The 23,075-nt window shown below is 36.8% G+C and overlaps 1 protein-coding gene across 2 annotated transcripts in view; it reads left to right on the forward strand.

Moving 5' to 3' along the window:
- The window catches only part of scaf8.S (SR-related CTD associated factor 8 S homeolog), a 65,811-nt gene that overhangs the window by 17,211 nt on the left and 25,525 nt on the right, over nt 1-23,075 (forward strand). For both annotated transcript variants that reach the window (XM_041564489.1, XM_041564490.1), the window contains 4 exons: nt 17,070-17,153; nt 17,240-17,284; nt 20,700-20,861; nt 21,832-21,985. In XM_041564489.1, the coding sequence (XP_041420423.1) occupies nt 17,070-17,153; nt 17,240-17,284; nt 20,700-20,861; nt 21,832-21,985 (445 nt within the window). The remainder of the gene's footprint in view (nt 1-17,069; nt 17,154-17,239; nt 17,285-20,699; nt 20,862-21,831; nt 21,986-23,075) is intronic.

Here is a 23,075-nt window from a genome sequence, read left to right on the forward strand (position 1 = left end):
AAACACTAGTTTGGGAGAAGCAGCAGACACAGATAGTAGGGACAATGCTAACTTGTACCCACTGACCCTGTGCTCTGCGGCTAGCACCAGATTTTTTATTTTTATCTGGCATGTGGTGCAGACCACAGTTAGACACCAATGAGCACTCACTTGTGCTTCTCTGTTTTCTTGCACTTCTGCCAAGATCTTAGTAAATGACTCCTTAAATGTTTAAGGAAGCAGAATTTATTATTTATGTCTTCTCACTCTGAGTTACATTCTATATATTTTGTGCTGGAGATTAATATTGATATGTGCTACCTGAGCTTCATGTATATCTCCTTTTAGGAGGCATCCTCTTTAGACTACAAGCAATATTTTCTTAATTTTATAAGTACATTTAATCCTTTAAGGATATAGTAGCCTACACATTTTATAACCTTAAAGGACAAGGCAACCCTGTTCATGAAATGTAACTGTAAGACGAGCCTACCTATATTTAATCCAGATGCTCTAAAGCAGGAGTGTCCAACCTTTTGGCTTCCCTGTGCCACATTGGAAGAAGAAATATTTCAATATTTCAATTTTGACATGTGCTACTGCTGATTTGGTAGGCCCCAATAACCACATGCAGTTGAAATTCCAAGCCCGGTTAAAAAAAAATAAATAGATGATAGATAAATAAACAGTTGAAACCCCACTATTTGCAAATTGCCTATGAATAATGCTTTTTTACTTCATACTAAAAATTTATATTAAAGGGCAACAATCATAACTAAATTCATTTACTAAGTAAAAACTCTGTGAAAGTTTAAGAAATCCGATTTTTAAAACCGTTAGAATTGTTTGTATAATGTAAATCATCAGCTCACTATACCTTCTGCAAAATCTCCCCTGCAGTTCTAGCTGAGGCAGGTGTCTTTGATTTCACTGGCTCCTCCTACCTATATCTTCACAGCCAACTGCAGCTCTGAAATCAAATCGGCCAAACTTCTGTGTTTGCTGTTCAGTTAGCGTGTGCCCTTCATTTGCATAATGACATCACCAGCAGGGGACAAGATAGGGAAATCCTGTGATACTAGTTTACTAAAGTTTACTAAAACTAGGCATTCTGGGTAGAATACTCAAGTCAGTGCTACAATCTGAGCATTCTCCTGAAATTTGCATGTTATAGTAACTGTTATAGTCACTGTATGGACTCAATCAGTGAAAGAACCCATTTGACAAAGTAACTATAAAACTATATATATATATATATATATATATATATATATATATATATATATATATATATATATATATATATATATACCAAAATATAATATATGCGTCAAATCTGGAAATAAGAGACTTTGATTTTGTTTGCCATGGTTTAGTAGTCATTGCTAGCTGAATTCATTTGAGGATCGTGCATCTTGGTTATTTATGTTATTTTCAGGTTTTTCAAAGAGTAGGCATTTTCCTACCCCTTCCCTGTATTAATGCAGCACAGTTTCCTCAAACAAGTTTCCCACTAATGGAATGCAACAGCTTATTGTCCTCAGACCCTGAACATGCATACATATTATATATTTCTTTAACAAATGGAATGTTATGGCTTTTTGTCATCAGACCCTGATAAAATACACACACATGCAGTGTTTTACCCAGAAAAAAATATCTGGCCCTTAATGTGCAAACAGAATTGTTTTTTTATTTTTTCCACTGCAAATTTCCATAAGAGCCTTTTAAGTATGATAGAAACTGCAAATTGTGAATATTTATTCGCACACTATGCATTTGAGTTACGCTCTGTTTGGTGATAGAGAAAATATTCACAAAACAGTCTCTCAAATTGCAAATTTAAATTACTATCGACACAAGTTTCGAGCAAAACAACCTCACACGGTGGCAGCAGACACATAGATTGGTTGAAATAAGACCTACGTCCGGCAAGTTCAACCCCTCCAAATGAAACCTAGCATCCGTATATAATCCATACACCCGTCTCAATTGTGTACAGTCCAAATTCGCAAAAAAAACAGAAAGATGGGCACAGTGCAATATTTTAGCGCTCAGGAATAAACCTTTGCCAACCATTTGCAAATAAATATGTGCTGCAAAAATTTTATAAATGACTCCCATGGAGTGCCAGTAAATGTGGCTTCTACTCAGTTATCTCCCTGCTCTTAAAGGTGGCCATAAACGCACATATTTTCTTATGATATTCAGTGCGTGTATTGTGGCAGACGAACTAACTGATATCGGCAGAAGGCTTGGATATCGGTTGACTCGTCAATCAGCCCAGGCGGGAAATTTTGATTGGGCTACTTTGAAGGCACCCGAATATCGCCAGCTGGAAGTGCTGAATTGTCAGTTACATGTGGAATTCTATTGTTTCTACCTGTATATCCGACAATTCAGCTCTAAAAGTGTGTATTGAAACACCGTAATTGTTACAGCTATGATTACCAGTAACACAGGTCTCCTGTCTATTTGCACTCAAACCATAAAAGGCATAGAACAACCAAGAAACAAACACTACTTTCAGATTGACTAATGTGGTCTGTTACAGTCACATGTGCTGTCTAGTGACCACATCTAAACTATATTATTTATTAGGATTCTCAATATTTTAGATAATATTTTGCTTTAAGTAAAGGCTCATATCCCATGCTTTTGCCCTCAATGCACAATTTTTCACCAGCAGGTGCTGACACAGTTAAATATTTGTTCCCTATTCTGAGAGACCCCTTTAGTAAATTGTCCATGTAAACTGTGGGACGCAGGTGTTTACTTGCTCTTTATTCCCTAGGCACAAGTAGTCGTTCTATGAAGCAATGCACAGATGTGCAAAAACAGGCACTATTATACCAGGGCTAGCTGCAGAAGCTATGTGCATTTAAAGGGGACCTGACACCTGAAAAAAATATTCCAAATCCTATTTTATCACGTTAGTCAAGCAAAATAACCTTTACTTAAACTATATAAATTATTTGAATCTTGTTTCCTTCAGTCTGGAAATTCATAATTATAGCAAGCAAACAGGAGCCATTTTGTGGACACTGTTATTAAGGCAAGCCTTGCATCATCTCAGAATATTGTTTGTGCACCAAAATGGGGGACCTGATGTCCATCCCCATGCACTGGTTACACAATCAAATGGTAAAGAGAAAGGGGGACTATGGGGAGTGCAGTGACATCTAGTAAGTGCTGAATGGAAAGTGAAAGTAATTGCCTGCCCTGCCTTTAAGCCTAAGGCATAGGGGAGGGGCAGGCAATATTTGATTGACAGCTGAGATTTTGAAATGAGTTTAGAAAAGCTATGAATGCTTTAATAAAAAAAAGAATTTGGATTTCATGTTTAATTTGAAATGGACTTTTAGTATACAACTTTTTATGTCTGGGTGACAGGTCTGCATTAATGCTTATGGGGTTCCCACAAGTATTATTAAAGGAGTTGTTCACCATGGAATAAACTTTTAGTATGACATAGAAAGTGATATTCTGAGACCATATTGAATTGTGCTTTTTATTCATCCGCTCTTCAGTTTACCATTTCCGCAATCTGGTAGTTAGTGTCCAAATTCCTCTAGCAACCATGCAGTGATTTGAACAAGAGGCTGAAATATGAAAAGAGGAGGGTCTTATTTGAAAGCTGGAAGAAGCTGGTCAGAAGAAAAAGGCAAATAAATCAAAAACTATCAAATTTAAAAAATGAAGGTTTGTTGAAAAGGTGCTTAAAATTAGCCATTCTACAACATACTAAAGATTAACTTACATTTGAACCACCCTTCAAAGGAACCCTTGCATTACAATAGGAGTTTTACAAGAGGTAATTGGAATAGTGTAGTGAGCCTGCCTTTGAGACCTTAGGCAAGGCACAAATAGCAAACTGAGCAATAACACTTACTAAGAATCCATTAAAAATCCAAAGAAAAATGATTGAATTCAATTAAAATATTTCCTTTAGAAAAATACAAATAATAAAGTGCAGTGTCCATTTAAATTTATAAATGTAAGCATTACTAAGAGAACAAGATCAATTTACTCAATAACAAACACTAGTGCAGCGTTGTGAGTTGTGTCAAATATCCCATTCAAGTACCTGCATCAAAGTGCCCTGCTTGGACTTCAGTACAATTGTTCTTAGATCCGCTTAGTGCCAAAAGTTAGGCACCCCCAAGTGATTTTATTTACTTACCTGACACCCCGTGGCCAGTGCTCTTATCAGGAAAAACCTGCACCGGTCTTGGGTTCTGCCAGCGACCACCATGGAGCGATAGTCATCTTCTCTTTTCTTCTCTAAATTTCCGGGGGCAGACTTGTGCAGTAGAATGAAATAGCCGGCTTTTTCATTAAAGTTCAGCTTTTCGCGCTAATGCGCATGCATAGCCGCGAGAAGACAGAAGAAGCTGAAAGACAATCTCTCCGGGGTGCTCACTAGAATAACCCTGGGCTGGTGCAGGATTCTGCTGATATTGCTAGCTTAGTTAACCTCAAGTACAAGGTAAAGGTATAATATCTATTATTCTGAATGCTTGCGACCAGGGGGTCTCCGAATAAGGTACCTTTATGTTATTTGAGGCACCATACATTAAGGAGCAGATTCTCAAAATGTGAGATTGTAGCTTGCCACAGAAAAACTCTCTTTCTATGAATTCTTATGGGATTTTTAGAAATGTATTTGTCAAATGGTGAACTCCATTGATAAATACACTTTTAGAAATCCCATAGGAATGAATAGAATTTGGGTGAGTTTTTCTGTGGCAAACTCCAATCTCACATTGCGAAAAATCTGCCCCATAGTCTGCTAAAAAGCATTTCAACATTAAATAAACCCAATAAGGTTGTTTTGCCACAATATGGGTTTATGCAGCCAAGTAAGTATCAAGTATAAGGTAATGTTTTATTATTACAGACAAAAAGGAAATCTTTTTTCAAAATTTTTAAGCAATTGTTTGCTTAAAGGGCAAGTCAACCCCAAAATAAAAATTTGCCTTATTAAAGAAAACATAATTCCAATCAACTTTTGCAATATGCATTCATTACAAATTTTCTATGGTTATTAAAGGGGTTGTTCGCCTTTGAGATAACTTTTAGTATGATGTAAAGTGATATGCCGAGACAATTTGCAATTGGTTTTCATTTTTTATTATTGAAGGTTTTTGAGTTATTTAGCTTATTATTCAGCAGCTCTTCAATTTGCATATTAACCAAGGTGGTAGCTAGGGTCCAAATTACCCTAGCAACCATGCATTGATATATACAAGGGACTGGAATATGAATAGGAGAAGCCTGAATAGAAGGATCAGTAATAAAAAGTAACAATAACAATACATTTGTAGCCTTACAGAGCATTTGCTGTTTAGAAGCAAGGTGAACCACCCCTTTAAGTTATTTGTATATGTATTGCTATTGGTTATATGTCCCTTTCTATTCTCTGCCCTGATACAATGTAAGGGGAATTAAGACTTTTGCAACACTGTTTAAAAAGTAACAAGCAGAAGTTAAGGAAATATCAATAGCAAATGTTTTTACAAATGACTTTCAAATATTTAATACAGTTTAATTTGAAAGTTGCTTAGAATTATGTTTTCTTTTATTAGGCAAATTTTTATTTTGGAGTTGACTTGTCCTTTAAAATAGAGTCTATGCGAGATAGCCTTCCTATAATTCAAGCTTTCTGGGTAATGTTTTTCCAGTTAAGGTATCCCATACCTGTACTATGTAATCATTGCAGGGATAAAGCAGATCCGGGTAAATGAAGAATCACTGCCATGCATGAGGTGAATGCTCAAGGACATCATTTCTTTTCACTTTTCACTTGCCACTATAGAAAGGGAAATGAGGGTATAAGGTAGAGATGTTAGGACCCCAATCCTGCAATATGTGGATCCAGGGACCTGGGACAGTTGTCTCTGCACCCTGCACATAATTTGACAAGTGTTTATAGAATGCCTCCAGTTCTTAACAGGACAGTTCATAGAGAGAGTTAACAAATCCCACTCCATATTAGCCTTATATTATCCTTCTCAGTGGCCAAAGGATGAGGAATGATTTATAATTTAGTGGGGTTATTTTTTACTTTGCGAATTGTTTAGTAATAGAACAAATCATTTCACTATGCTAATTTGCATACCTGTATTAGACTTCATGGTAAAAAAAATCAGGAATCTGGACCTTGGTTACTGAGTTTTTTTTTTGATGAATGAATGAATCAACAGATGAACCGGAAAAAAACAGATAGGAGACTTATTTCTATATGAGTAATTTTGTAATATTCTATAATGATCAGTCAGGCTTTACACTTAACTGTATTGCTGTATCTTGGGCAAGTTCATACCCACCTCCTAATTAACCATCAAAGTGACTTTGAATTTGAACTCCACTAAGGCTACATGGAATGGCCCAATCTATAGACTGTGATGTCATGCTTTGGATTCTGACCCAACTTTACTAGGTAGATCAGACTTTACATATTTAATTTTTAAATTTGGCATAAGGTAGACAAGTTGGAGTGATATCATCCACCCCCCGCAGCCTATTAACAGAGCAGTGGAAAAGCTGTCCGATGTACCATTAGTATCAATTAGCTTGTAAAGTATATATATATAATATATATATATATATATATATATATATATATATATATATATATATATATATATATATACACACACATAAATACATACATACATACATACATACATACATACATACATCTCACACACACACAAAGAGGTAATAATAACAGCACTCACGCTTTGTCTCTTATTTCACGGTGCACGTCCCTTGAGGTCTCTGGTCAGTCCTCCCAAATATATAGAAAAAGCAGTCCTGGACAGAACTCGATATTGTATCAAAAAACTGTATTAAAGAATAAAATTACATTACCATAATGTGCACATAATAGCAACGTTTCGAGCCCAGATAAGCTCTTTCTCAAGCCGTGAGTACAATGGTTAGAACATAATCCAATATAGTCCATCCTAGGAAGTGACATATCTAGCATTCATTTACACATTTTGCAGGGTTCAAGCTATGTCTATCATATGTAATAAACGAGATATATATATATAGCAGAGTATATGCATATAATTGCAATCGTATAATTTATAGAAACAGATACAAATTATAATCTTTATTTAAACCATGTGGATGCGAGGAGTTCAATTTATTAATCCACCATACCTCCCTCTGCTTTAATCTCAATTCACATTCACCCCCTCTCTCTAATGGAGGTACCATTTCTAACACCTTGAATCATAACTGCTCTGCTGTGTGCCCCTTTTCTTTGAAATGCTTGGAGAGTGGCAATCCCATATTCCCCAATTTGATCGTTGATTTATGTTGTGAGATCCGGGATTTTATTTATCTGAACGGTCTATCCAACATAAATCATATCACAAGGACATACAATCGCATATACCACAAATTGTGTTAAACAAGTGTGGTATCTGTATATTTGAATGGTTTGTCCTGTACCGGGATGTGAAAAGTTTTTCCTTTCATCACATATTTACATTGCTTACAATTTAAACAGGGATACATACCATTATTTTTTGTTCCCAAAAATGTGTCTTTTTGTATGGTATTTTTACGCACTAAGGTTCTAGTTAATTTAGAACCAATAGTTTTGCCTCTTTTGTATGATATCAGTGGTGGCAAGGCAAACTTCCTTACCATAGGATATGCTCCACGTAATATGTACCAATGTCTCTGTAGAATTCCATTCATATATTTACTTAATGCATCATATTGGGTGATAAAAGTAACTCTAGGGTCTTTAGATTTTTTAACCTTTTGTTGGACCATAGCCTTCGCTGCTCTATCTAACATCCTAGCTGGGTATCCCCTGTCTAAATTTAGTTTTCATTTGTTTGATCTGGGTATCTCTGATTACTGGATCACTCACTAACCTATGTACTCGAGTCAACTCACTAATAGGTATTGAGTTCTTTGTATGTACTGGGTGATTACTTTGAAAATGTAATATCCGATCTGTAGGCTTGGAATAAAGTCTAGTTTGTAAGCCTCTCTCTCTCTATATACCATTACATCCAAAAATGAAATTTCTTGCGAATCAAATGCCTGTGAGAATTTGATAGAAGGGTGGAACCCATTGAGATGTTTGTGGAACTGCAATAGGGAGCTCACGTCACCCCGCCATACTACAAAAATATCGTCGATATATCTCGACCACACAGTGGTTCACGGTACAGATCATCTCGATATATGAACAGTTCTTCAAGCCAAGGTACTGGCGTATGACGGGGCGACGTTTGATCCCATTGCGGTTCCACATAACTGTAAATAAAAATATCCTGAAATACAAAATAATAAATTTTTAATGTTATCTCAAGGGCTGCCAAAAAGAATTAAATTTGCATATCCTGATATTGTCCACTTCCACATAACATCCATTTACATGCTCTCAAACCCTCCTCATGGGGTATTGAGGTATATAAACTGGACACATCAAATGTAGCCAGTATGATGTTAACTTTATCATATATATTAAGACTATCCAGTCTTTCTAAAAAGTGTCCACTATCTCGCACATAAGAGAGAGTGTTTGTAACCAAAGGTCCAAGGACCCTGTCCAACAAGATTTTCTGCAGAATTAAAAACGTATCTCACTGTAACATTTCCATGAACACCAACTTTGTATACACATCCCAAGATCCATAAGGACCCTGTCCTTCCGCTGAGATGGCGATTGTGTCGGGCATTGGCTCGATATTTTGCCCTATGGCAATTTTCTTGGACAGGGTCCTTGGAGATGTCGAGATGACCCATACCGTGAACCACTGGGTGGCCTGGTGGCTATATATCAATGATATTTTAGTAGTATGGCGGGGTGATGTGAGCTCACTATTGCGGTTCCACGAACATCTCAATGGGTTCCACCCTTCTATAAAATTTTCACAGGCATTTGATTCGCAAGAAATTTCATTTTTGGATGTAATGGTATAGAGAGAGAGGCTTACAAACTAGACTTTATTCCAAGCCTACAGATCACAATCAGATATTACATTTTCAAAGTAATCACCCAGTACATACAAAGAACTCAATATCTATTAGTGAGTTGACTCGAGTACATAGGTTAGTGAGTGATCCAGTAATCAGAGATACCCAGATCAAACAAATGAAAACTACATTTAGACAGAGGGGATACAGCTAGGACATTAGATAGAGCAGAGAAGGCTATGGTCCAACAAAAGGTTAAAAAATCTAAAGACCCTAGAGTTACTTTTGTCACCCAATATGATGCATTAAGTAAACATATGAATGGAATTCTAAAGAGACTTTGGTACATATTACATGGAGCATATCCTTTGGTAAGGGAGTTTGCCTTGCCACCACCGATATCATACAAAAGAGGCAAAACTATTGGTTCTAAATTAACTAGAACCTTAGTGTGTAAAAATACCATACAAAAAGACACATTTTTGGGAACAAAAAATAATGGTATGCATCCCTGTTTAAATTGTAAGTAATGTAAATATGTGATGAAAGGAAAAACTTTTCACATCCCGGTACAGGAGAAACCATTCAAATATACGGATACCACACTTGTTTAACACAATTTGTGGTATATGCGATTGTATGCCCTTGTGGTATAATTTATGTTGGAGAGACTGTTCAAAAAATAAAATCCCGGATCTCACAACATATATCAACGATCAAATTGGGGAATATGGGATTGCCACTCTCCAAGTATTTCAAAGAAAAGGGGCACACAGCAGAGCAGTTACGATTGCAATTATATGCATATACTCTGCTATATATATATATATATATATATATATATATATATATATATATATATATATATATATATATATATATATCTCGTTTAATACATATGATAGACATGGCCTGAACCCTGTAAAATGTGTAAATGAATGCTAGATATGTCACTTCCTAGGATAGACTATATCGAATTATGTTCTAACCATTGTACACATGGCTTGAGAAAGAGCCTATCTGGGCTTGAAAATATATATATATATATATATATATATATATATATATATATATATATGGGTTCTTTTGCCTTCCTCTGGATCAACTAGCAGTTAGCTAGTTTAAAATAGAGCTAAAAGGTTGAACTTGATGGACGTGTGTCTTTTTTCAAGCTAACTTACCATGTTACTACACACACACACACACACACACACACACACACACACACACACACACACACACACACACACACACACACACACACACACACACACACACACACACACACACACACACACACACACACACACACACACACACACACACACACACACACACACACACACGGGCCGATTCACTAAGGGTTGAATATCGAGGGTTAATTAACCCTCGATATTCGACTAGGAATTAAAATCCTTCGACTTCGAATATCGAAGTCGAAGGATTTAGCGCAGATAGTTTTTGATCAAAGGAATATCCTTTGATCAAAAAAAGTTAGCCAAGCCTATGGGGACCTTCCCCATAGGCTAACATTGACTTCGGTAGCTTTTAGATGGCGAACTAGGGGGTCGAAGTTTTTTTTAAAGAGACAGTACTTCGACTATCGAATGGTCGAATAGTCGTACGATTTTTACTTCGAATCTTTCGATTCAAAGTCGTAGTCGAAGGTTGAAGTAGCCCAAAAAAAACTTAGAAATTCGAAGTTTTTTAACTTCGAATCCTTCACTCGAAGTTAGTGAATCGGCCCCATAGTATGCACTTGTAAATAATGGTCTTCTATTAACAGTAATTCCAGATCCAGACCATAAATACTTTATGCAATGGGGGGGTGTTGGCTCCCAAAATGCATAAATAAAATGAATAGTAGTGGGAACTTTAGTCCCATATACAATAAACACATTGAGAAGCGGCGGGAACGTTAGGCCCAAATACATTAAATACAATGAGAGGCAATGAGTTATGACATCCCCAAAACCCAGTACCCTTCCAAAAAACAGGTTTCCAGAAGGCTGAAGAAGATTTGAACATTGTACAAATCAAAATGAAATCAGAAATCGTTTGAATTGCTAACATAGTGGTAGACATGAGAAGAGCACTCAAGCAGGAGAAATTCTGTTTTGATATTACACGACTAGGGTCGTACTGAAGTACAATGAGAGGGGGAGGAACAATAGCTGCCTCAGAGCAGTTCTATTGTGCAGCACTGGCTCCTTCTCATAGCTCAGAATCAGGCACAATGCTGCCACCACACTAATATTACAACTTAAAAAACATACATTTGTTCGTTGAAGAATATAATTTTAAACGGTACAGTAAATTATTTGCAATGTAAGCAGTGTATTTTAAAAATAAAAAATAACCTGTGCCATTTAGACCCATATCAATTGCCTCCATTGCTACACACTAGTAGCGCTTCTAGAACAAACAGATCAATTTAAGCAGTGAAGGGCAACAGTACATCACATTGTAATTACTTTAAAATACATACTTTTTTTTATTGTTACTGTTCCTTTAAGGTGCCTTTTCCCCACACTGTGCTACATTTTAAGTTCATTTGCTTTTCAAATCTATTACATAGAATTGCTATTCCTTGAGTAAAACTGGGATAAAAAAACGTTTTAGGCTAGGGCCACACGGGGGCCAAAATCAGTTAACTGAACTAAACTGCCTGATTTCAGCCCTACCGTGGCCAGTTTGGGACTTGTGGGCCCCGATCCGCTTCTCAGTGGCGTGACCCCACTTTGTCAGGGGACGGTGTAAAATCAAAATTTCAAGCGTTTGCACTGACATGGCGCCGCATGCACTAACGCGCATACGCACATACCGAGCACCGCCGCATGTGCACAAACACATCACACCAGAGCGGCGGGGGGGGGCAGTAGCCCCAGTGGGCCCCAAGCCCCCTAGTCCGACCCTTACCGTGGCAGTAGCCTTTTCTCTTTTTTGCATTGAATCAGCTTGCACAAACAGCAGTATTGGACTGGGACACCAAGGGCCCACCAAAAAACCTTAGACAATGGCCCACCAAAAAACTTTAGACCAGGGCCTCACCCTCAGTGCAATTTTCTTAGTCTCATCACTCAACCTCTATTCTCCTAGTCTCTTTTCTTTACATACTATAATCTATTATTCTATCTATTTAACCTCTTTGTTCTCATAGAAATAGGGAACAGCCATGAAATAGGCCAAGTGTTTAGCAGCATGAGGGTCCACTGATACCTGGGCCCACCGGGAGTTTTCCTGGTATCCCGGTGGGCCAGTCCGACACTGACAGACTCAGTGGGTTTCTCTGCATTTTGAGGTCTTCTGAATGTGGAAAAGTGAGGAGGCTACTGCCCATTGTAGGGCTGAAATCAGCCATTGTATTTCAGCTAACCAATTTCGTAGCCTTAAAGCCTTTTTTTGTCAAAAACACTTAAAAAAATAAATATAAAAACAATGGAATCTAAGGAATCCCGTTATGCATTTTTACTTTACTTTTACATTATTTATTTAGTTCTTTTTTAATATTAACTGGCACTTGTTTAATGCAAAAGTACAGGTGTAGGATCAGTTATTCAGAAACCTGTTATCCAGAAAGCTCAGGATTACAGAATGGCTGTTATCCAAATAATGCACACAAAAAAAAAATATATATATATATACGTATAATAAAACATGATCCAAACTAAGATATAATTAATTTAATGTTTACATGATTTTCTAGTAGACATAAGGTATGAAGATCCAAATTATGGAAAGATACATTCTCCGGAAAATCCCAGGTCCCAAATATTCTGGATAACAGGTCCCATACCTTTATATAGCTAACATTATAGATAGCTTGAAGTACTATTAGTTATGTTGCACTTTTTAACACACAATCTATAAAAATGAGCATTTTTTATAGAGTGACAAACATTGTTATAGCTACCTTCTAAGCAATGTCAAGTTTTGCATAAAACATTTTAGCAGAGATGGATTATTAAATAATTGTAATACAGTTGAATGGGAATTTGCATACAGTATATTGTAATCAAGTACTGTATGTGGTCTTCAGATATAGGTATTTATCAGCATTTGCCCTCTCTGCTTTTAAAAGCATTTCTGGTTTTCCAGCAGCTTTTAATAAAAAAACATTATTTTCAGGAGAATACAGTATTATAGGTTAAAAAAAAGAAGGTCAGAGGGCTCTCTTTGTCTAAATCATGTACTTGAATCATCTTTCCATCAATGTCCCATTTGCTGATAATAAACATTATTCGACTCTGAGGAGCTCTAAAAAAACCAAATCATTTCTGCAGATGGCAGTGTTCAACATGTGTCCTCGCTGTGCTTGCACTAACTGCAGCCATATGTGATAAATTCACACCTATACTGGGGGAGGGGGGCATGCTTGGAAAAAAAAAGATCTTTGTTACTATGTCAAAGCACTGTTGTCTGCATTTCAGCTATCTGTATGTGCCAAATTCTGTTTTGGTGATTTTTCTGTGGTAAACTATGCCAAGAAATGCTGTTACTATATTATTTCCCTATACTACAGACATTTATGGTGCTTTGTGACCATGGTTTGAGAAAGATCCAGATGGTGGGCAATTCAGACTACCTGGGGCAATAACATTTGGCCATCCATATGTGTTGATGATCATGTGGTAGCTGTCCATTCAACAAAGGGGTCAATCAGTCAAATACTTTAAAGGGTTAGCTGGCTATGTTGACGTAGTGTAGTGGCGTGTGTATTTGCTCCAGACTATGAGTAATTAGCCATTTGGTACGAAACGTGTTAGGCTATTATGTCCTAAATAAATAGTTTTTACTTCATAACATTTTTTTCTACTGCATTCATTATTACTAGGTCTCGCACATGTATTTGGAATTAGCTGGCTATGTGGCCTTAAAGTTGTTTGTGGAAATACAGCAGTCGGCACTGTTTTGCACCCCCCTTTTTTTTATTTTAGAATGCTGTCAGCTTCACCCTTGTACATTCTATTTTTCACCATTCCCCTTGCCACTTAAGGTTGATATAGACCCAAAAAATCAGTTGATGTAAACTTTCTCATACTTCTTCCCTGAGCACTTTTGCAATTTACATTCATACATAAATTGCAAAGTGCTCAGAGGACCACTGAATAAGTTAACCCCTTTCCCCTACTGTCTTTCATATTTTCTTATCATTACCCATTCTCTCCTTGTTTCCCAATTTATATTTTCTCATTCTTTAGGTAATGTTGTGTCTACATCTATTTGACCTACAAAAGTAAAATCAGTAGAAACTGCTGAGTTACTTTTTTGCAGCTGACTGTGTTTTGTGCAAATTGTTGTCAAAACTGAAGCATTTCAGACAAATATGCAAATGTTTTATAATTGGAAGATTTGGCTTGTCTTTTTATGAGCTATACCTAACAGTAACAGCTAAATCAATTATTTGTCAGCATCTAATGTTAGCTAACAAGTTCAATGCAGCTGGACAAAACTGTTAAACTGCAATCAGTGCATAGTATTTATTAAAATTATAAAGATTTACCTCTTTTTAAAAGCCTGTTGTGAACCTATGGTTATTCATCTAAATTTGACACACTTGCTTTCTCTTAAAGGGGAACTATAGCGAAAATACAAATTTAATATAAACTTCCTCATACTGAAGTAAGAAATTTTCTAAATACAGTCAATTAAAAATTCTGCGTTGTTTCTGAAATAATCAAGTTAATATTCACTATTCCTCTCTCAGCATCTGTTTCTCTTTATTCTCTCTTCATGCAGCAGTTTGGTGTCAGATGAATGGCTCAATATATCTTATAGGGGGCTCCCTTTCCTAGCAGATGTATTAGAGCTCATTCAAATTACTGATTCCAGTACAGACAAAATCTAACAAAATAACTGCCTTTTGCACAAATCCTGCATGTAGAGAGGCAGGTTTTCTGGTGATTTTAATAGTGAGCTCTAATACATCTTCTAGGCAAAAGGAGCCCCCTGTAAGATATTTTGTATCTGACACCCAACTCCTAAATGAAGACAGAATGAGGAGAAACAGATGCCTAGAGAAGAATAGTGAATATAAACTTGATTATTTCAGAAATGGTACAGAATTTTCAATTGATTGTATTTAGAAAGTTTCTGCTGAAGCTTATATTAAATTTTCATTTTTGCGAGAGTTCCCTTTTAAATATCTGTAAAACAAGATGGGAGGTGTTGAAATTATAAGCTGTACAATGTATCTTCCCTCAGACTTAATAGAGGGAATGGTAAAACACTAGACAATTCTTCTGGAGTCTGCTGGAGTAAAAGAAGCCATGTAGCACCCCAGAGCGGGATTAAGACTGAATTAGGCAGGGAATAGAGCCCAATGATTTTTATATAAGAAGTTGTTGCCCTAGATGAGAGTATTCTGTTTTTGGTCATACCATGCCAAAACACATGGGAGGCTAATTTATAAACTGTATTAGTAAAACAATTATTTGTAGGGAGCATTGGTTTTTATGGGTCAGTAGAGGCCAACAAATTTCACATCACAATGTACATTGCTATGTCTCTCAAACAGTGGAAACTCTGTCTGGACAGTGACAGAAAGTCTGAGTTTCGCCGTTGTAAGGAGAACACGTCTACCTGTTTGCTTAATTCTAGTGGTACAGTTTGGTGGAGGAGGAATAATAATCTGGGGCTGTTTTCCATGGTCTCTGCTGGGGCTTCTGGTTCTGCTGAAAGTTACAGGGCAACCCTTTTAAAATAATAAATAACAGAAGTGGTATAAATGTGATAACTTTATTGGCCAATTGAGATAATTAAAGCAAGCTTTCAGAACATTTTAAGTCCTTTTTCAAGCTACAGTGTACAACAACTTCCTTGCCAATAAAGTGCTTGCTACTTGAACCATAATTGCTTACTTGTGCCAAAACCCTGTTGATTCACAAACTATAATGTAAAATATAGTGATGGCATTTTTTAATTATTTTATCACTTTGAAGATCTACAGCAAAAAATGCCATGTTGTATTATTTAATGATCACATTTCAGTGGATAGGAATTGGATAGACTTGCCAATTACATCATGGCTAGATTAGAGGTCCTTAGCATCATTTCTCTGTGCCTCACATGGATATCATGTTCAACACCAGGGCTTTTACATTTGAAACATCATTACCAATATTATATTTAGGATTTTAGTTGTCTACACATTTTATTGTTATAGGCATTTTTCATTTTCTACTAAAAATATTTATCCACAACAATTGGAATACTGAAGCAAAAAATGAGTTTTTTCAAAATGTGATCACAGAAACCAATTGCATTTAAACATGATGGCAATGTAGATCGATTGTTTTATTTATTTTTAAAAATATATATGTTTAAAGAAAACTCCAGCAAAATAGCTTAAATAGTGAAAATATACCTCCCATTGACTTATAGAGACGTTTGCCAGGTTTTAGTTGCTACATTTTTTATTTATATGTCAAGATTTTTTAGATTTGATAACTCTAAGGGTAGGACTACACGGCCGACTTCGATGCGTTTCCGTCAGATCCAACGCTGGGCGACAAAAACTGGGCGTCAGGAACAAGGTAAGTAATATAAAGTTGAATGGTGTCGCAACGGTGATCCGACGCGACATGACTGTCGGATGCAGACGCAGCTTGCAGCATTTGCAATCGATAGTCGTGTCCCGTCGGATCACTGTTGCGACACCATCCGACTTTATATTACTTACCTCATTCCTGTCGCATCCGACTTGATGCGTGCATTTTGTCGCCTAGCATCGGATCCGACGGAAACGCATCAAAGTCGACCGTGTAGTCCTACCCTTAAAATTTGAGTTTGGCGTTTCCAGTCATTTTTTTCACTGCAATTTGCTCATGCAAATTTTAACAAATAGGCCACCAAGAAGGCAGAAATGGCTGATGTGCTTCCAGTGTGATTTGTCATCTGTCAGCCATTTGATTCTAAGGAAGATGCAAACATTGGGATTTCGATGGTCATAGTCTTTAAACACCAAAAACCATTTTCATGCTTGTGAATAGGTTAATGCAGTGAGAGAACATTGTCCTATACTAAGAATGTCAGCTAAACACTTTTCATGATTTTGAATGAAGACAACCATAAAATTAGTTTCTTGCCATTTCAAGTAATTATGCTTTTGTAAAAATTTCATTTTATTTTGTCTACAGCTATTTTCACTGAATGACTACAAACCACCTATTTCTAAAGCCAAAATGACCCAGATAACCAAGTCTGCAATCAAAGCTATTAAGGTAAATTTTTACTTTATTAAATAATATCCTTCCTAATTTTATGCTGCAAATATGTATTTAGTAATTTAATTTGTCAATCTTTTTAGTTTTACAAGCATGTTGTTCAGAGCGTTGAGAAATTCATCCAGAAGGTAAGCATCCATTAGTTCATCATTATTATATATATATATATATATATATATATATATATATATATATATATATATATATATATATATATATATATATATATATATATATATATATATATATATATATATATATATATATATATAAAGGTTTTTATTTATGCATTAAAACAAAACAACTAAACAAAATTAGGCATTACCATGACAGTCTGTAATTGGTCTCTCAGGAACACAGCATCTCGAGACAGGAGTAACATGTAATAGCGTAATTATAAGCACACATTATACAGTTTTATCATTGGAAGTCTATTATTGACCAGCTTAACCCACTTTTTCACCATGGGGGGCTCCATTTAAGGGCAATCTGCTCTTTGGCATAGAAGAGGAGGGTTTTTAGTAGACATCTGGATTTACAATATTCAGGGGTACAAGATTGTCCACCAACCCTAAAGGCACACCTCTAGGGCTCCAGGAAGTGATGTATGCTATCACCCAGAATCTATGCACTAAAGGACATGTCCACCCCAAATGAAAAAAATCAGCATCTGGGTACTGACATTTGGGGCAGTTAGCAGTAGAGTCCCTGCCCATAGCTTTGAGTCTAAGTGGGGTGATGTATATACCGTGCATGATTCAGAACTGTATAATCCTATCTTTTGTGGAGATTAAAACATTGTATTGCCTCCTCCCACATTTCATTATGTAGTATAGGGACAACATCATTCCCTTTCGTTCTGGCCTTCTGAAATGGAGTGTCAAGAGAGGATATCAGAATCTTATACAGATTTGATACCAGTTTTTGGGGACCTGTCCTCTTGTGGTATCACTTTAACGGTGACGGTTAGGGAACTGAATTGGATAGTGAAAGCATGTTGGAGTTGGAGGTAGCGATACCAAGCTCTATTTGGATGGTTTAGTTTAGTTGCCAGTTGATGGATATTATTGGTTAGGAGCTCAGATAGGTGTTTTACCCCTAGTTTGGGCCAGTAATTGAAGTCTGGGAGTGATAGCATGTGCTGAAAATTAGAGTTCCTCCACAGGGGAGTGTGGAAAGAGGGTGAAGAGGCAGCTTTTGTTAGCACTTTAGTAGCAAGAGCCCATGCTTTTTGTGGGCAGCTTAGCATGGGAGGTAAATCAGGGGTGTCTTTTGCTTTTCTATAAGGCGCACTGCCTCTGATGAGCCCACCATTGTCGTGAGGGGGGTTGTCAGGGTTAAACCAGTTATGTACAAAATCCAGTTGACTTGCGTAGTAGTACATTTGCAGGTGTGGAATTGGCAAACCACCTTTGTCTAGTGGGGTCCTGAGCATTAATTTACTCGCTCTGGGAGGTTTGTTTGCCCAAATGAAGGGGAGGAGGATGGAGTCAATGTGTTTAAACAGCTGTGGGGGGAACCCATACTGGGGCATTCTGTAGAAGGTACAAGAATTTTGGGAGATATATCATTTTAAACAGATTAACAACCCCACACAGTCAATGGTAGGTTAGCGCAGTGCTCAGCAGCTACTTTGAAGCCCTGTATTACTGGATCGATGTTCTCCGGAGTATGATTTTGTACGTTTTTAGAAATAAACTCCCCAAGATATTTGATTATGGGGACTCAACGCAGTCCCTGGATTGCACCTTCCTCCTGGCCAGCTTCTAGTGAAAAAAGAACCGACTTCCCTTTAAAGGGGAAGGAAACCTAGTCGGCGCAAAACCCCCCCCCCCTTTGCGCTGCTTTTTCCTGGTTACTGCCTAGTTTATCATTATTATACTAGTTGTAATAGCTTGGAATCATCTAGAAATTGATTATTCTATTCACCAATGTGGCATTACTATTATTACCAATATTATTAACACTTTTTAACACATTTAGGCTAGGGCCAGGTTGGGACAAAATCAGCCTGCTGAAATCTGCAGGCTTATTTCAGCCCCTGACAGCTAGAAGACTCCTCTTCTGTGTTTGCGTCTGGTAGCATTGTATCGGCTCTGGTGCAAACATACTCGGCTTACGTGAAGTCTCATGTTTCTTCAATGAGTGTGTTAGCGCCAGAGATGACGCAAAGCTTCCAGACACAAACACAGCAGTAGTCGGCTAGCAGTTGGGGGCTGAAATTGGCCTGTGGATTAGCCTTATGAAGCATCATTATTAAGACATCAGAATTTATGGACAATACATTAACAATATGATTATATGTTTTTGTTTAATATAACTTTTGGATTAATCACATTTTACATTAATCAAGAACCCTCCATTTGTAGCAATTGTAAATTTACAGACTTTTGGTTTTAGCTATCAGAATTCAGGGACAATTTCATCCCATCCATTCTGTTGCTTTTGCCAGAGGAACAACTGCCTTTTATGGCATCTTTCTCTATCCTTACAGTGAAAATTTTCCCACAAGACCTCAATAGGTTTGACCACTGGTGGCTGAGCCCGTCCATACTCTGGCTTCCGGTTTCTTCCACAAATAAGTTTTTTTAATAACCTAGAAGTATTCTGCAAATTATTTTCCTGTTGCATGATTTAGTTTGTAGCAACCAAACTCTGACCACAGGGGATGATATGACATAACAAACACATTGGGTGATTTCTTACTTTTAAAAACTAGTGTCTTCTATATTGCAAGACATAGATATATATTATAAATGGGATTTTGGGATGACACATTTGGACTGGCAAAAGGGATGTCAGTTTGAAAATAAACATTTGTTTATTGAAAGAAATAATACTTCTTAGCTATGTTCTAATATGCATTCATTAAAAATGTTTAATGTTGATTGTAAATAAAATTGCTATTGAAAGCAGTATTTGCCTGTCCCTGTTTTATGCCCGTGAGGCTCTGACTTTTGAAACAATGCAACAGCTGTAGCCATTAACAATTAGCTGGAGGAGAGCTGATTTTGCAACATTGCTTAAAAAGTCTGAGCTAGGAGTGGAGAAGGTATAAGCAAATACTGTTTTTAAAAGCAATTACATTTACAAAGAACATTGAAATTATTTAATAAATGTATATTGGAAAGTTGCATGTAATTGCATTTACTGTAATTAGGGAAAAACATTTTTTAAGGTTTAGATTCCCTGTAAAGAATTAGGGCAAAAATATAGTACATTATGTTTTGGGGTTGTGTACAAGCCCAAGGCAACCAAAGCCCTTTAGCCGGAAAGATCTGTGCTTCCAAAGATGTCTCTGCAGCTTCCCATCTTCTTTTCTGCTGATTCACTGAACATGCTGTGCTGCTGTCTGTTACCTGTGATTAGGGACCAATTCAAATTCTGTGTATATAGAATATAAATGTCATACAGTAATATAAGGCTGCTTAGTAAATAATTTAATTATTAGGCCATACACACATAACAGAAGCAAACGTGGATATATTTAATATTTTGCTCAACAGTTTTGTGCTATCTTTTTCTTTCTCTCTGCCAATTCAGTGCAAGCCGGAATATAAGGTCCCTGGGCTGTATGTCATTGATTCAATAGTTCGGCAATCCAGACATCAGTTTGGTCAAGATAAAGATCTTTTTGCGCCTCGTTTTAGCAATAACATAATTAATACTTTTCATAATCTGTACCGTTGTCCTGCTGATGAGAAGGTATGTATGTTTTAAACTGTATCTATTTAGATTTATATCAACCGTAGATTTTAATATATATTAAAGGGGAACTAAAGCTTAGCTAAAGAAGTAGGTAGAAATGTTGTACATAATGTTTTGGGCTTCTGTACCAGCTCAAGGCAACCGCAGCCCTTTAGCAGTAAAGATCTGTCTCTCCAAAGATGTCCCAGTAGCTCCCCATCTTCTTTTCTGCTCATTCACTGCATATGCTCTGTGCTGCTGTCACTTACTGATCTTAGGGACCCACTCACAATATACAGTACACATAGAATAGAAATGTCACAATATAAGGCTAATTAGTAATTAATACAGTAATTACTACATGGCAGCAAAGAAACCAGTGCAACTAGCATCAGAATTTTATAATTAGCCATGTAGCATCAGCTTATATTACAGTCCAACCTCATTTTCTGCTTGATAATTTGTGACAACCCCTATGATTAGCTTCTCAACAGCTGCTCAGAGCCCACTGACCATGTGAGTCTCACAGACACTTTCCAAGATGGTGACCCCCCTGTGACAAGTTTGAAGTCCTGGATCATTGCTACTATTGACAAGCTGAAAGTTTAAATAATCTGGACTCAAGAATTAAAACGTACTTGCTACCCACTGAGATCCCAGATGCATTGATGGGTCAGCTTTGACCCTGTTGGTTCATCAGCAACGACTGTTGCTTCTGGCTGTAATGGACAGTAAACCTTCTTGTCCAACATGAGTTAATAAATAGGACTTGTGCTGAAAAATTTGTTACTCCATGTTTGGAATTTGTGAAACAGATTTTTTTAAATATATAACAATATATAAAATATATAACAATAGGGCTAAAGTATATTTAGCACATGTCCTGTGTCTGTATAGTTGTAAAGTAGATCTTTTGTTAGCTATTGTTATCTTTTTCTATCTTTACTAGGCTTTGCTAACATGTATTTCCTTACTTTGTCTTATTCAGAGCAAAATTGTAAGAGTTCTGAATCTCTGGCAGAAGAATAATGTGTTTAAAAGTGAAATTATTCAGCCACTTCTCGATATGGCTGCTGGGATCCCTCCTCCAGTTGTTACTCCAGTCTTACCTAGTACTACTGCTGCAATGAGCAACACTCCAGGTATTTTCACTGAATACCTAACACAGTTTTTAACACCTGTTTTAATGTTTTTGCATTGCATGTTTGCTTATGTTGGTTTCTCTGTATATGTGGCACAAGTCACATGTTTAACTTTGTTTTCGCGAAGGGCCACCATGGGATATAACAGCCTTACAGACAGAATACTGCAATATATGTTCCTTTTCATGTTTGGCCCTAACCTAGGTCATTATCACTATTTAATTCAGTTTCTTTTTCTAAAAATATCCTGTCTGGCACATTAAAATAAATGGTAAATAAATGGTATGTTATGGATAGTAAGCTTTTGAGTGATCAATGCTACTCCCACTCCCTGCTTTCTCTAGCCACTTATTCTACCTACACTGGTACAGCCTCAAAGAGGGGTAATGATGGACATTTTGGTGAGCGTACAACACTCTGTTACCAATCAGATCTAGGGAGACATAGCAAGCAAGCATTGCGCCCATTTATGCATGGAAAATTAACAACTTTTTTTTGGTTTTATTTTTACTTCTAAACTGCTTCTTAGTGTTGTGTGGTAGTTTTGAACAACTAAAAGCTGCAGAAACCGAACGAGACTAAACAGAGAAAGACATACAGAATTACAGAGAGAAATCGACAGCCACTGAAACTACAGGCAGAAAAGACAGTGTCTTTAAGTTCAATGTTCTTATCTCTGGCGTTTCAGTCTTGCAGCAGAGTCATTCTGAACTGTTACAATCTCCTGCATTAATTGATACAATAGTCAGCAGCATCTGTGGATTATAAGCAACTATATCATCATTAACAGCTGCCTTTAATGAAACCCAGGGATTGTGTATCAGTAATGGAAACCCCCTCTCAGAGCTACTTCAGAGTGATAAGAAGGTGAAAAATAAAACTGAAACTGAAATGTAGCGGTGTGTGCAAAGCCGTTGCTGGCAAATTTTCACAGGTTAGGGAATTTGCTCCTATATCTGGAGAACTATCTAAAACCAACTGAACTGAAAAAAGTGTTAGAAGGTGAACAAACAATTTAAGCATCTGGGATACAATCATAAAGCAAAATACTATCCTACGAGTTTTAGACACAAGCTAATGACTATTTATA

Source organism: Xenopus laevis, chromosome 5S (assembly GCF_017654675.1).
Source record: "Xenopus laevis strain J_2021 chromosome 5S, Xenopus_laevis_v10.1, whole genome shotgun sequence".
NCBI classification, from domain to species: Eukaryota; Metazoa; Chordata; class Amphibia; order Anura; family Pipidae; genus Xenopus; species Xenopus laevis.